The 15,294-nt window shown below is 37.7% G+C and overlaps 1 protein-coding gene across 1 annotated transcript in view; it reads right to left on the bottom strand.

Annotated features, from left to right (window-relative positions):
- The window catches only part of PALMD (palmdelphin), a 49,904-nt gene that overhangs the window by 22,496 nt on the left and 12,114 nt on the right, over window positions 1-15,294 (bottom strand). Inside the window, exon 2 of the mRNA XM_027651551.1 lies at window positions 2,577-2,622. Within this exon, the coding sequence (XP_027507352.1) occupies window positions 2,577-2,622 (46 nt within the window). The remainder of the gene's footprint in view (window positions 1-2,576; window positions 2,623-15,294) is intronic.

Genomic DNA, 15,294 nt, shown 5'->3' on the forward strand with positions numbered 1-15,294 from the left:
CTGGATAGCTAAGTGATCCACGCTTCTACCAAACTTCATGCTCTGCCCCTGTACATAATCATGTTCTGGCAGAAGTCCTTGAATCCTCTCTTACTATGCTCTTGTTACTGTGAGAAGGATTGCTTTTCATGAAACAGCACCTTCAGCTGTTCCTTTCTCTTGTGCATCAATGCAAGGTAAGATTTGAGCCTTGGTCCTAATTTTCACTTCTACTGAAACAGGTGGGAATCTTTCCTGACTTTTGAGAGTAAAAATGAATTGTGTTCTAAAGTGGATCTGTCTGAAAGAAAGGGAAACGCATGCATGGAGCAGCATTTTGTGAAGTGTCTCGTGTGCCAAGTCCATTAGTTTGTGGCACTGTTCTGCAGTGGTGCCAGTGCTGGTGGTCGTGGTCCCATGGCGAATGCCACGTATTGTCAGTCAAAGGAGCAGCCAATGTTTTAGCTAATATATTTTTCTTTTCATATAATTTTCCAGAGATTAAAAACGTCAAACCCCATCAAACATTAAAAATATTGCAGCTTTCATATTTTAAGATATTACAATCTCACTGATAAAATGGATGCATCTGATGTTTTACTTTTTATATTCTAAGTGCACCAGCAGCAGGTGGAAGCTACATAACAAAGAAAAAAGTTTCTTTTTCAGAGCCATGTGAGCACCAAAATATATAACCATAAAGTACTATTTTTTTAATTTATTTGCTACATAGATAAGATATGAAAAACAATTTAAAAGCCCCTACTGGCTCTGTGAGAGCCAGATGCTGTCAAGGAGCCAGGCATTTAACAACAGAAACCAGTCAGGTTTAGTGCAGGTGCAGTTGTTTATTGCTTAGAGTGCCCCTTGCTTTCTTCTCTTAGATCCTTTGCAGCAAACATCTGGTGGGTAGCACTGGAAATTCCCAGGCATGTTACTTGAGACAAATCTTCCCAGAGCCACTGAGTAACTTGCAATTGTAACTGTAATGTGCTGTTTTCTTAGACAACTCATACTGCAGATTCTTAAGCCTGAAGATAACCTCATCTTATTTGGGCTGCTTCATTTCTGCACTCCATTAGAACAAATACATGAAGTGTTTCAACTAAATGCTATTTACTGATGAAAGTAGAGAACAAGTAGTTTCTTTACACAGCAAGTGTAATAAATGAAGTCATGGCCTAAATATGATTTCCTATTTCTTGTAATGCAAGACACTGGAAGCTGCCCCAGTTTCTTAAAAAAATACTTCTTCATTATTCATCTGGAGGCAAAGGTTGCAGCTGGAGGACACTCCAGCATCTTCATAGAGTCCTCATCGGGCAAACGTGCTGCCCCATTCCTTCTCCTGGATCCCAGGAAGTCTAAAAGATTGCAAGGCCTGGACTTCTCTGGAGTGCTAAAACGGTTGTTATCTTTTGAGCCTATATTCTAGAGACAAAGTCCAGGTTCTGACCCTGGTTCAAGCACCGTTACAGTTAAACAAACCAATGTACTCTAAACCCTCTAAAACGTTTCAAATTACCCTATTGTGGGCTTGCATCAGGTCTCAAGTAATTACAATAAATGGATCTGTTGGCTTTTATCAAGTGCTACAATTAAAACTCAACCAACTTAAACCCCAACCTATTAGATTCCTGTAGTTTTCCAGCTACCCTTCTCACACTTATTTTGATTCCAATGAGATTTTTTTTAACTCTGCCCACTATTTATTCTGCCAGTAGCATTTGTTTCACAACTAGTCTGTCATGCTGAGAGTGTGAAAATATCTCTGTTTCCATAATTTGTTTTTAAACAAATGCCTGAGAAGAGTGAGTGATCCTTCTGGAGGTTTCCTTTCATCCCATAGGGCCAAATTTTGCTTCAGTTCAATTCTTTTGTAACTGAATAAGTTTCAGTGGAGATCAAATCAGAAGTGAATGAGGATTCAGCCAGTTTTTGTTACATCAGATTATACTACTTTAAAAATAGCTCAGTAGTTCCTTTTACAAATTAAAAATCTTTTGACTCAGATTTCCCTTTAGAAGAGAAACTGGAAATGATTTCTAATGTCTTCTGCATAAACTTCAGTGAGTCCTTCCTCTAAAAACTGACAGGTAGGAATTTGCTTAATCCAAGCTTGTCCTTTTTACTGTCCAGGCAGCGATAGTTATAATAGATTGTCAGTAATTCAGATATTAAATTTAATTCCAGAATGCAAACCAAAAATCTTTAATCTCTCAGTCATGTTGTGAAATGAGAAAATTGATTTGTTCTGGAATTCTCTAGCTGCCTTCTGACCTTCAGACAAACATTCAGTATGATGACAGTAACATGTATTTTAGACTGTCCAGTAGTGATTTGCACACATACTTTCAGTGCTTTGAATTTAATTTGAAAGTGCAATACAACCCATAATAAAGTCAGTACAGGCAACTTAGCTGTTTTAAAGCAATAGTCTATAAACCAGTATTTAAAAATAACAATTTCAAGCAGACATAAAGTCTCTTTCTGTCCTGGGTTAAATCATTATTCAGCAAACACACAGCACCTCATTAAGACAATGCTACTTCTAAGCCTTTTTTTTCTAGTAGCAAGTTATAATCGTAAGCACTTACTGTTATGGCCTGGAATCTTTCTTTCAGCAATTCAGCTTCCTCCATTCTACAAATCAAAAACAGACAAGTAGTGAAGGTAAACAGAATCAGACTATAAGCAAAAAGCCTCCTGGTGGGGCTACAAAAAAAGCTGAGGTGATTTGATCCAATTCCAGAGGAGAGAGAGGGCAGAATTTTTGACTTGTCAGAAGAGTCCCTGAACAGATGAACAGATCAGTCCAAACAGACACATGTAATGAGGGTGTGGAGAGGAGGCAGACAAGGAGAGTGCTGGCATGAGTTGACTGACAAGTTGGAACAGTGGAGCACAAGCCCTTTTCCTTCAGAAGCTGCCAACTCTTTGTTTTAATGTGCTCGGTTAGCGTGCCATTGCTTCTTTAACTCTTAAATGCCCAAAACAGAATCTTGCAGGACCATGGTAGAAGTAAACTTTTATTATTTTGTTATTTCTCTTTCTTTTCTTTTCTTTTTCTATGCTTCTGGTGATAAACAGATATGTAAAACTTATTAAGTATTCCCATTTCTCATTAAACTTATTTCACCTGCATGTGTTTTAACATGTAATATTAGTACTGTAGATGGCATGGGTTTTTTTGAGATAGTAGTTTTAATTCAGTGTCCTAGATAAAATTTTTAGAAAGGTTGTATTCATAGCTGGAAGAATGTTTTAGAACTGCTAACCTAAAGTAAGATAAACTTTAGACAGTCAGGTCTGTCATTGAATGCTAGTGTTAATCTGTGCAATTACTGATCAGCTATCTGGGACTCAGGAGAAGCTTTGTCTAAGTAAGGATTTCGGGATCATCATTTCAGTGTTACCAAGATGAGTGTAAAATGCCAGTGGCTCTCATGCTGCATTTCCATTCAGCTGACTCGCTGTGGACTTCTGCTGAAAACAGCACTATGTGCCTTAAGGGATGGCATACATTCTGACCTTTTCATTTACCTAAGTGAGAGTCAGCCATCCAAAATCAATTTAGGAAACTTGCAGAACAAGTGGAACTGCCCTAGGAAAATCCAGTTGTGGAAAAAAACTCTAAGCAAATCAAACAGCATAAAGATGTAATGTGAATCTGGAATCTCTTTGTTACCTTCAGTATCATGTAACTCAAGTCTTTGTAAGGACACCAGCAGGAGAGCCAGTCAGCATATTTGGGTTTTTACCTGATAATTCATTGAGATGACTAAACTCAGCAGGATTTAGTGAGGTGGTTTATTTTACAGGTCAGTACAGTAACCTTAATCTTGGTGGCAAATCAGGCTCGTTACTAGCAAATTCTAAGATGCTAAAGAATTGCATACTTGATAGTGAAGTTACAGTCTTATAATTCAATATTTAGTTCAATTTCACCTTTCTAGTATGTCATCACTCACCCATATACACGAGCAGACTATCCCCCTCTTCACTGGGATTAAGGATGCTTTCATGTTTTATTTATACTGTGATCCACCCTGAGGTTTTGTTCAAACTTGCAGAGACCCCATGTTTTATTCTCCAGTGAAGATTTTATTTCTATTTTTTAAATATTAATGTATACCTCATTTGGTCAGCACTTGAAATTTAAAAAATTACCACATAAAAGCAAATGTGAAGTTCAAAGGCAAGTGCATTGAGGTGTATCAAGAGATAGATTACATGGGAATTTATATGAGTTTGGTGTATGGATTTGAGAATGAATTCAAACACCACGTGGTATTAAATGAATTCTTGCTGTAGAAACCAATGGAGAGACAGTCTTTCTCTTTAAGCTTTCGTAAGTTAATATAGCCTGCCTTATCATATTTTAAACCTCCCCCCCCCCTTATTTCATCTTTACCTTCTGTGAAGTTCATCTTAAAATTTAAGTGCATATGTGGACTTTGGAATGCTTAAAAATATTTAAAGCAGCAAATGTTTACATCAGAAATAAGGAAGTCTGGTTTGGGCCAGAATTTGTACTCTGATATAAATGGTATCTATTCTCAATGGGTGGAGGAATGAGATCTGTATTTCAAGATCAAACTAAAATCAATAGGATTGCATTGCTTGGAATTTTTATGATCTAAAATATTCTCCTAAATTTATGCTCTAAAATTATTTAAATGTTTTAAAGAACCCTACTTGTGGATGTTATATAGTTACAGACCAGAAGAGTATTTAACATGTCTTTCCCTAATCTAAACCAGTAGACTGAGGTAGCCAGAAGGAGTTTTCTGAAACGTTGCTTCCCTTTTTAAATGACCATTATTAAGAGAGTATTTAAAAGCCATTTGAAACATTTTAAATTGTTTAAATCATATATATCCCCTTACTAGGCAGGATTTGTTGTTCAATCAATAGGTTGTTTTCCAGTTGTCTTAATCCTATTCTAATTGGGATTTATGTGCAAGGGAAGGAATGGACCAGCTGTCATTTTGTCTGCTCTTAAGCCTGCTTCACCAATAGGAGTACCCATGGAGTAAAGGTTAGATCAGTGAATCCAAACAGCTGTGTTTTCAGTCTGCAGGATTCTTGGAACAAGGTTTTTCAGAACTTGCCTGCCAGAAACATCCAGAAGAAACCACCTGCCTAATCTGCAACTTTAAGGAGGGTGGGGGGGGGGGGGAAAAGCCTGTTTTTCTTTTGGTAGAATAGGTTCTCTGAGTTATGCAGAAAATGTTTTTGTATCGTATGGTGAGTCATACAGGTTGGATTTTTTGGCTTCACTTATTCCTTTGTTCATTTCCATTTTGCACTGTGTACCTAATGTAGCAGTAATAATGAAAATCCAAAGCACAAGGTGAAAGAGTTGCATTTTGAATTCTTACATAAAAGTGGGTTGTAATTTAGAAGAATGCAACATCCAGAAACAAAATCTGGAAGTAGGACCATGGAAGTACTTTCACATCTGAAAATGCAGTTTCTGTTGTGCATTTCTGGAGCAATGTCTGAGTACTGGAATAGAGAAATGCTGTCACTTCAGAACTGTAGCAGCTCTCCCTGGCCATACTCTACATACAAAACCATCTTCAGTTCTACTCTTCCTCCTTGTACATCATTAACCTAGGGTAATACACACAGAGTGAGATATAGATTATTGTAGAAACAAACAATTGCCTCTGAGAAGAAACGTCGCGTTAAAGGTAAGGAACAAGTCAGTCTTTCAAAAAGTGAGTTTGAAGTGACCGGAGTTGATCAGATTGTTTTCAGCTGAAAACATAGCCTGTACTTTTTGGAAAGAGTGGTTACTGAGTTCATGAACCAACATTTTGTGAATCTTAACTACTTTGATTATTTCACTTTGTCATGAGCTGCCTTTGGTAACTGTGTTTGAAACAGGAAAAGGGTGTTTTGGACTTGGCATCAAAGAGAATTTTATATTCTTGCAGTGAGCAAATGTGCTGCCACTATGCATTTGTTTGCATGTAGCCTTAAATCTCTGACAGCAGGAATGGAGAGAAGATAAATTTCAGTGAAGGGCTCATTGAAAATGTTTACTGCAGCCATTCTGTCAATTGACCCAGAAGTCTGGTATGGGGGATGCCTCGGTCGATTGGTCTTTTCTCCAGCTAGAACCATGATTTTGCCTTTTAAAGTGAAAAATAAGCCAATAAGAAACAGAAAAATTGAAAATCTAAAAGAAGGCTCTTGTCCCTCCATCAAATTATTTATTTTTAAAAAATGTGTACATTTTAGAATCTTAGAAGAATTTCATAACAAAACATCTGCCACCCCTCAGGAGGGATTAAATTTTGCCTTGAAGGCCAATTTTGGGGAAGTAATGCCCTATTAGGCAGGTCTTTTAACATAATGCATTTCTTGGGTCCTCTCACTGAAGCAAAACTATATCCAAATATCTCAATTTTATACAGTTTTATGAAGTTAAATTCTATCTCCTTTGCTTGTTTGAGTAGGCACCCCCCCCGAATCTCTGGGAGGAAAAGCCTTGAACTATTACGTTTCTGTTAGTACAACTCCCTTCCTGTTGCTATTCATAACTATGAATATATTAAATTGTTACAGTCAAAGTAAAGAAACAGCTATTGGTCATTTTCTTCAATTGTTTTTAATACACTAATTATTTTAATCATATTTTATAATATGTCTATTGCTCAGATACCTTCCAGAATTAAAGAGAGGTTTTAGAATGCAGCATGGGCTCAGGTATCTCTTCTATGGTAGATATGTGTCTTATATGCACAGTGGAACCCACCTATAAATGCTATTGTGCTAAATTAGACCATCTCGCCCCTATTTTCTAAAATTACACAGTGAACTTTATCAAAATCCACTGATTATTTTTTAACCAGATAACTATGTTTTTGTAGCCTTTTTGATGTTCCCAGACACTTGTTAGTTCTTTGCCTCGTATATTTTCAGAATCTTTTATGAAACTCTGAATGTGGGACCCTTTACAAAGCACCTTTAATAAACTTGGTTGTGTCACACTTAAAAAACCACACTTCAGTGAATAGTTTCAGTGTAATTACTGTGGTGATAATAAATGTGAGACCCTGATCAGAAAGTGTTTGGGTGCCTAGATAAGTAATAGGACTGTGTTTATTTTGTGGTTTTTTTTTTTTTTTGTGGGTTTTTTTTTTGGTTGGCTTTTTAAAATGTAAACTGAATTAAATAAACCCACAAAGAATCTGAAATACTCAGGATCAGTGCCTTAAACATGATGTGGAATGCGTTGCTTGCAACCTGGTATTTTCCAACTGCTGCAGATACACACTTCTAAGAATAGGGCAGAGTTTTAAATCCTACCCAGCCAACTGTGTGGGGAATGTTTAGCAGGGCTCTGAGAACCAGCTTTAGTTGTTGCGTAGTTTGATTGTGTTTTATTAAGTGAAAACAAACACTCCATAACCGGGGCCAAATTCTGGGGAAAGTAAAAAAAACCCCCACAGGTACTGTGCTGTCAATAGTAAGCAAACTACATGTTATATTCTTCTGATTCTGGTTTCATGATGCTTTTGGAGAACACAAAGAGAACAGTAGTGGTGTTTGGGTCTAAGAGGCTTCAGTAGGATGGCAGAGCAAAACTAGGGCCTTGAAGACATATTTTTGTGAACACTTTGTGCCAGGTGTGGTTTCTGAGTACAAGTGCTGCTGGTGAAAGCCTTAGAAGTACAGATAATTTGTTATAGGACATGAGCTGAAGTAGAAATTCTTTAGGAGAATACCTTCCTTCTGCAGCTGGAGCTGGGGAGGGTGTGTTGCAGAAGAGACAGGGACAAGGCTGGAGGTGGTGAAGCCGTTCAGCAACCTGCGTAGGTTACGTCAGTTGATTCCCATCTCCGGAGGCATGGGCAGAGCTCTCCCGCTGCTCCTCTGAAAAGCTGCCTAACCAGTCTGTACCTGTAGCAAGGTCTGAGCTACTGGAGCTCAGATGTTCTGCAAGATGAGATGAACCTTATCTGATAGCTCCCAGCAGAGCAAAGAGGAATTACTGCTTTCTCCTCCCACACTTCCAGCCACATTTTCCATTCACTTCCTTTCGTCTGACTAATCTGTGAACCAATTAAATTTGCTAATCTGTCAGGAGAGCAATTAAAAAGAAAACCCAAAAGCAAACCTTAACCCTCAAGTCGTTGGGTGTCCACTGTCAGTGAGCTGCATAGGCTGAATGGGAGATGACAGGAACAGTAGCATTAGGGAGGAATAAGAAGGAATGGGATTCCAGCTGCAAGATGAGCAGCGAGAGGAGAAAAGTGTAAGAAACGTGACTGTTCTGGCAGTGATGAGTGGCCAGATGGACTCAGCCACCCTGCAGGCCTCAGGCTTACCTTACCAAGTGGTCCAGGGACCATGAGAGGCCTCATACTGACGTGTATAATAAGCATGTGTGTTTAGCTATTTATCTGAAACTTGAAACTGCTGTGGAAACATGATGACTTCAGACTCTGGCAATCCTTCCTGTGCTTCCAGATATTCAGTATCCTGTGCTGTGTGTGGGCAAAAAATATCCCACATACAATTTGTTCTGCGTAAGCCTTTCCAAGTATTAACAGAAAAAAATACATGATAAAATTATGCTAAACTTTTTTGTTAGCAGAGATAAGATTGTTTATGTCAAATAACAGGTGTTGCAAATGCAGGTCTAGTTTCTTCACTGAAGACCTGTTGTTTTTGCTGTGGAGTTTGTTATTTGGAAGCAGTGGCTGAGGAAAAACTCTCAGCTTGTCAGTCACTAAAACTGTTTCAGCTGTGCCCGGTTGGTTTGCAGGGCCGGGTAGGTCATCTGAATAACACGGGGAGGGGACTCTGGCCGGTGGAGCCTGCTGTGAGGAGCTCCAGGGACGCAGCACAAGCAGCTGAGGCTGAGTAGTCATCCGGATGCCTGTGAGAGTATGTCACCAACTTCTGTTATTCAACAGATTCAGATATTTCACTACTGCTTCTCACAGCACAGTATATTTACTTAACCCTTTACCTTAGGGGGTGATTATTAACTAGGAGCAAAAAACTTGGTATAGTACAATTTCCTAATTTTTCTTGCAAGATTTGTTTTGAGTGTCAGGATTTCAGACCTGTTTCATAGCTACATTTCCTTATCAGAATGATGCTTCCTTCTTTTCATCTGAATCTGAAGTGGATCCTCTTAGTGGTGTTCTACTGTTTGCTTGGTGTTCACTTAGGGTGAAATTACATGAGAAGTTTGAAGTGATATACTGACCGTGTGGTGCTGAGGAGAGGCATTCTGCTGCTCTCTGTCCTGGACATGTATTCTCACAAGCTGTCTTGACTGTCTGCTCACTGAATCTGTTCGCTAAGCTGGCAGGCAACTAACCAAGCTAAAAGGTGGCTACTGCTAGGCTAAAAAGTCAAGTCATTGCCCAGAGAAGTCTGATGAGTGCCAAAATGTGGTAAAGGGAAAGGGTAGAGGGTGAAACTGTGGCTATTGGAAAATGCAGAGGAGGAGAAAAGAGCAGGAGAAGAGGAGGAACAAGTAGGAAGAAAGGGAAAATAGAAGGAAGAAAGGTGGTAAACTGTTAGATAAACTAAACTGTTAAATGTAAATTTACCTTTACAGACTATTTAACACAATGTAGTGAAACTTTCTTTTTTTACTTTTCTTACCCCTGGAGGCTGAATAGGCCTTTGAAACACTGTTAGCAGATCAAAGGTTAATATTTTCTTACCATTCATGAATAATGCAAAAAATAATCTGGCTGCAAGTTGCATGAAAGAATATTTTGGAGAATATAAAAGCTCTTTCCTTGTCATATCTTCTCGGATGTGAACAGGTTCTTTACACCATGACTTAAGGAAAGCCAAACTAATCTGCAGCTCGTGGTACTGCTTCATTAGGCATTATTTCTGAAGAGTGTCTTTGCAAATGCCTCTTCAGCATAGCAAGTAGGATCTTTAGCTGGATCTCTTAGGAGATTCATTGCGGTCTTTATAGATTTCTCACTGTCCCAATGCACCTGGAGACTGATGGCCTGCAAAGGCTGGAGTCAAATATTATTTTAATAATTTATTTTAACAAAACATTTTTAAATTTGAAAACACTGTTGTATTTAGCCAGTAGGTGAAATTACTTTTTGAAAAGGGTTTGATGCATTGTGTTTATCTGGAAAAGGGACTTGTCAGGTAATTTCTCATTTCACAATGTTAACAGCTTGCTGCCAGGTGGATCTAGCTTTATTGTACAGCTGATACAGTTAGAAGACATTAAGAAACCTGTTTGGGTTTGGATTAGAAATTTAATCCATGCTTCTTGCTTATAGTCACACTGGATTGGACACAATTAATGTTGATGGTTGAAGGAAAAGTCAGGAGCACTCCAACCACTCTAGTTAACAGCCATCATCCTCTAATTTCATTGGTCTGTTCTTTTATTTTGGCTAATGCAGCTCAGGATTGCAATCAAAAGTTGTCAGTATCTCATGGCTGCTCAGTGCTTGTATGACAAGTTTTATATTTTTAATTTCCAGTGGACTGTCATCAATGGGAGAAGAAGCATGAGTAGCAGGCACCGTAATCTGTCCTTTCAGTGAAGGAATACCATGTGTAAGTAGTATCAACATCTTTTCATATAGTCTACACTTCAAACATCAGTAAAAGTCAATAATGAATTTATTTATACGCGTACATTTTTTTCTGCTGAGATTCAGGAACATTCTTTATGGAAATACCCTCTCTCCCATTGTATGATATAATTGGTATCTTCATACTAATAATTCATTCTCTGGGGTGACAGCCACTTATACCAGTATTGCTTGGAATTTGTACCATAAATCTCAGTAATTTTTGCAGTGGTTTATTGTTGGTTTGTTTAATGTAGCTCAGAAATGGAAGAACTAAAGTTAGATGGATCAAACAACTTTAATAACATCAATTTAGACCTCCAGCTGGCAGAGGGAGGGACTTTGGGGAAGCCTAATAATCTGTCTGAAGGGGCCTTAAACACAGATGAGGGATCTTAGTTCTATTTAGTCCTAAGAAATGTCCTACATCAAAATTCATATTATTCTGAAGTAATTCTTTTTACCAGTTTGAGTGTATGGAATTTATTTCATGGTCGACATGGTTTCACTTCATATATGTTGGTCTTATCTAGAGAAATTAATGCCTTTTAATCACATAGGCATTTTTCTTATATCCTCTTCTAGCCTGTCATTCATTTCATAATTCTGTAAATATTTAAATAAAATATTGACAGGCCATGATTTCAGGTTCCTATTTTGAATACTTGTTGAAACGTAGTTGGTTAAAAAAAATATAATGAATTTGCATTTTTAAGAGTATCCCTCTACCATCACAAATTGAACAACTCCTGCAAATAAGAGATGTCTTGAGGCATGGTGGTTCTTGACAGAGGCAGCAAACGGCTTTTGTAGTAACCATTTGGCTTCAGGGAACTTTGGAAACAAGCTCCCCTTATTGGGAGATCCAGTTGCTGGCTTTCTGCAGGTAACTGAACCATTCTGTAAGATACGGGTATGAGTTCTCGAGAAGTGCAATTTAGATCAGAAAAGGAGAAACTTCTGCACCTTATGACCACAGCTCCTGCCTACGTTTAGTTTAGTTTCTTTGTGTTCAGATCGTGAACTGGGGACTTGACTTGAGAAATGGGGATTTTCAGAGCTGTGTGAGTGTCCTGTGCTTGCACTAACTGTTTTTTTCAGAGCTGATCTAACACTGCAGCTGTGTGCTACCATATGTAAATTTGCAATTAGAATTGACAACACTGGGAGTGGAATGGGTCTGTTCAGTGGTTCCTGGTAGAGGCTTAAAAGCAACTCTTCCTCCAAGTCCTCATTCCTTTGGCTGCAGCCTTTTTTCTTAATTACCTCACTATTATGGACAGCTTCAGCAAAACTGACAGGAACAGCTGAGCTGGGGCTGGTACTTTCTCCAAACTGATAGCATCTGTTTTCCTAAACACCTTGTGTGAGGCTCAACCTCTCCCACCTCCTCCTCCCACTTCTGCTAGACATTATCCTAATCCTTAGTATTTCTCCTACCTATACTAATCCCATAAAGCCTGAGCAAATCTGCCTACCTCTGTCAGCATTTGCTGAGGAAGGTCCGGGGTACAGCTCTCAGTGAGCACCGTCTGCCCTGCCAGGCTGCAGTCGACAGTTTGAATCTCTCCATTTAGTTGTCCCTAACGTGATAAAGAGCAAACATTCTGAAAATGTTTGTTCCTTTAGGTTTTGTTGTGTATAATTCTTGTAATGCTCACAGTGTAGGACTGTCTTTGAGTGAAATTTAAATGCCAGTTTCAAAAACAACATGAATAATACAAGAAGTAGTATATAGGACAGACTTCGAAAGATCATGAGCATGACTGAAGCAAGTGGGATTTTATTCTGGTGACATAGAGGTTTCAAAGAGGAATGTGAATCAGCAAAACATCCTGACTGATGATTCTTCTTGTTTCTTTCGCAGAAAACTAAATTCTTTACTTAACCTTTTCTTGAAAGCACTGATTCATTTGTCATTTTCTAATTACTATAGGTAAAAGCTACCTGTAGTACAGCTTGTCAAACATATTTAAAAGGCAAATATACTATAGACTGACACAAATCCTCCTGTGCTAAATCAACATTTTGGGATCCTCTTTCTGTTCCATTCCCTACCTCACCCGCCCTTTTACTGCTATCTGCATGCTATGAATGAATCCTAAAATGGTTAGATCCTACAGTCCATTATCCTATGTTAACCTCTTATTTATATTTTCTTTAAATCTAGTTTTGCCTTTAATTTTCTCACTTGACCTTTTGCATGATTCATGAACAAACCTTTGCCTGATTTACAGGAACACTTCTATCTAGTGAGAACAATGACTAATCTCTCTAATTTACAGTTACCTCTGTTAACTAGATCCTCTCGTTTTCAGGCATGAAGATGGGATAGAAATTAGTTTAATTCTTTGGTTTGTCCAACTTTGATTATTCAATTATTTTGTCATTTAATCATTCTAAATAATTGGATTCTCATGAGTAATGAAAAGGTTTACAACAGTTCATGAACAGGGTGCCATCTCTTTCCATGTGTATGTGGGATGATTAATAAACAGTTTGAGATCTGTCATGCATTCTCAAACTGTAGACCAAATTAGTAGTATGCCTGGGTTAATTTCAGTACTTCAGAAGTTTAGAGAGTTTCTGATGGCATCTGCTTCCAATCTGCTTAATTCCAAGTAAAAGAGTTAGAATTGCCTAATCAGGGTTTTGAGTTTTTTCAAACTGTGGTTCACAAGGCTCAAATCAATAACAAAGCCTTATGTAGGAATAGCTGAAGATCTCTGTTTTCCTTTGGACTCCTGTATCTCATGAAGGTCCTTCGTTAGCAGTGTTTCATATTTCTTCACTCACAGTTATGCCTACACATGGCAAACAGAACCTTGCCATGGCCCTCTGCAAATCAGAAATGACAAATTGCTCCACGTGTTTTGTAGTGCTAAGGAAGTGAATCTTATTTTTTTTTTCTTAAGGCTCATACATATAAGAAACATTACATAAATCACAGTACTAGTTTACAATTATTATAATTCAAAACTAGTACTGATTAGAGCTGAAACGGTATAGTATTGCCAGTGGTTGAGATCTTGATGTGCCATTGTGAAATAGAAAAACTGTGCTTGTAAATCAAACTGTAAGTGGCCTCTTTTATTCTTCAGTGTCTGGACCTGTGGCAACTGTTTTGAAAAACAGAAACCGATGCAAAGCAACAGAATCTAAAAACATCTGACTCAACTGGTAACGTCTTCCTGTTAGTTATCTTGAACAGACAATTCTTGTTGGAAGATTAATATATTGGCTGGGAAAATAATGTAATAATTGCAAATTTTTCTTTGCTCCTTTAAACAAGAATAAAAAATGCTAGGGAATTGCAACTTATCTTCATTGCTGTATAAAAACTCTTTGCAAGAGAAACTTGTGATACAGAAGTAAATAAATTGGCAACATTTTGAGCAGTTGTGTGAACACCAAAATTGGGGGGAGTTATGTTTTTTTCTTACCCATCAACACAATGAGGTATCAGAATTAGTGTTCACAGTCCTGCATTAAAGGAAAAATGAGTAATGCTACAATCAAGAAAGAGTTTATGCATCTACCACATCATATTAAAGTCTGACAGATTTTCTAGTGACTTCTATCAAATATGCTACTTTCCAACTAAACTGCTGTGATATTTGAAGAGAATACAAACTGCTTCCCCAAAACCTTAAAGCCCTGACTGGTTTCTCTCTTTTGCAGATGTCATTTTCCTTTTGAATGGAGAGGAATAAATTTTTCTTACCATTCTTTAGTACAGGAAGTAGAAATGTTGTCTTCAAAAAAAAGAAAGTTGTTGCTTTAATTTGTATCATATATTGCAGTTCAAAATTTCCGAGAGAAATATGCATTGCTATTAAAGGAGCAGATAGTGTGACCCAGATAATTTTTGGCTTGTCAGTCTAATATCATCAGTTTCAGGCAAAGTGTTGGATCAAGATTTAATAATGCATTAAACGAAAGTGATATAGTGAGTACTAACACATGGGAAATAAATTCCATTACTCTGATTTGATGTCACTTTTGGGAAAAGTAAGAGAATAGATATGAAGGTATCAATGAAAATAGTATTAGTAATCAAATTTACATAAAGTCAACTTGAGAACACAGAGATTGTGAGAGGTAAGGAATAAAGATGACAGTTCCCTGGCATGGGGTGACTGGAACACTAGCAGAATGTATGTTCATAACCAACATCTACTTCAATACTATTAAAAGCAGGGCCACATGTTTAGGAAGGATGAAATGCCTCACATTAAGGCAAGTCCTGACACCTCAAGATTCTGAGGAGAACTTGGGAGTCATGCTGAATCATCAGGGGAATACTAACTCTGATGGCAAACCTGTAGCTGAAATGTTTAATGTTGTAAAGAATTTGAAACTTCCTCTGTATTTGGGAATGAGTGCAACTGTTGTGGGGAATAGATTGTCCAATTTTGCTGACAATGTTTCAAGAGGCATGCTGAAATCTCACCAGACTGTTATGAGAAGAATAATAGAAGGATTTAATAGCAACTATATTCTGCAGAATGAGTCTAACTCATTAAATAGAGAGTTCATTGGTTTTTCAGGAACACACTGTTTCTTTCAGACAGAAATTTGATAGTAAAAGGCAAAATTTAGCAAAATGATAACAAAATCCAGCGATTGAATGTTGAAAATTGAAATTTCTGCATTTGAGAAGAGATTTTTAAGATGGAACAAGGTTTGAGTGTAGTCGCCATTGCTTCAGGCTTTAAAAAAC

The sequence above is a fragment of the Corapipo altera genome, unplaced genomic scaffold (genome assembly GCF_003945725.1).
Source record: "Corapipo altera isolate COAL_440 unplaced genomic scaffold, ASM394572v1 57, whole genome shotgun sequence".
NCBI lineage: Eukaryota > Metazoa > Chordata > Aves > Passeriformes > Pipridae > Corapipo > Corapipo altera.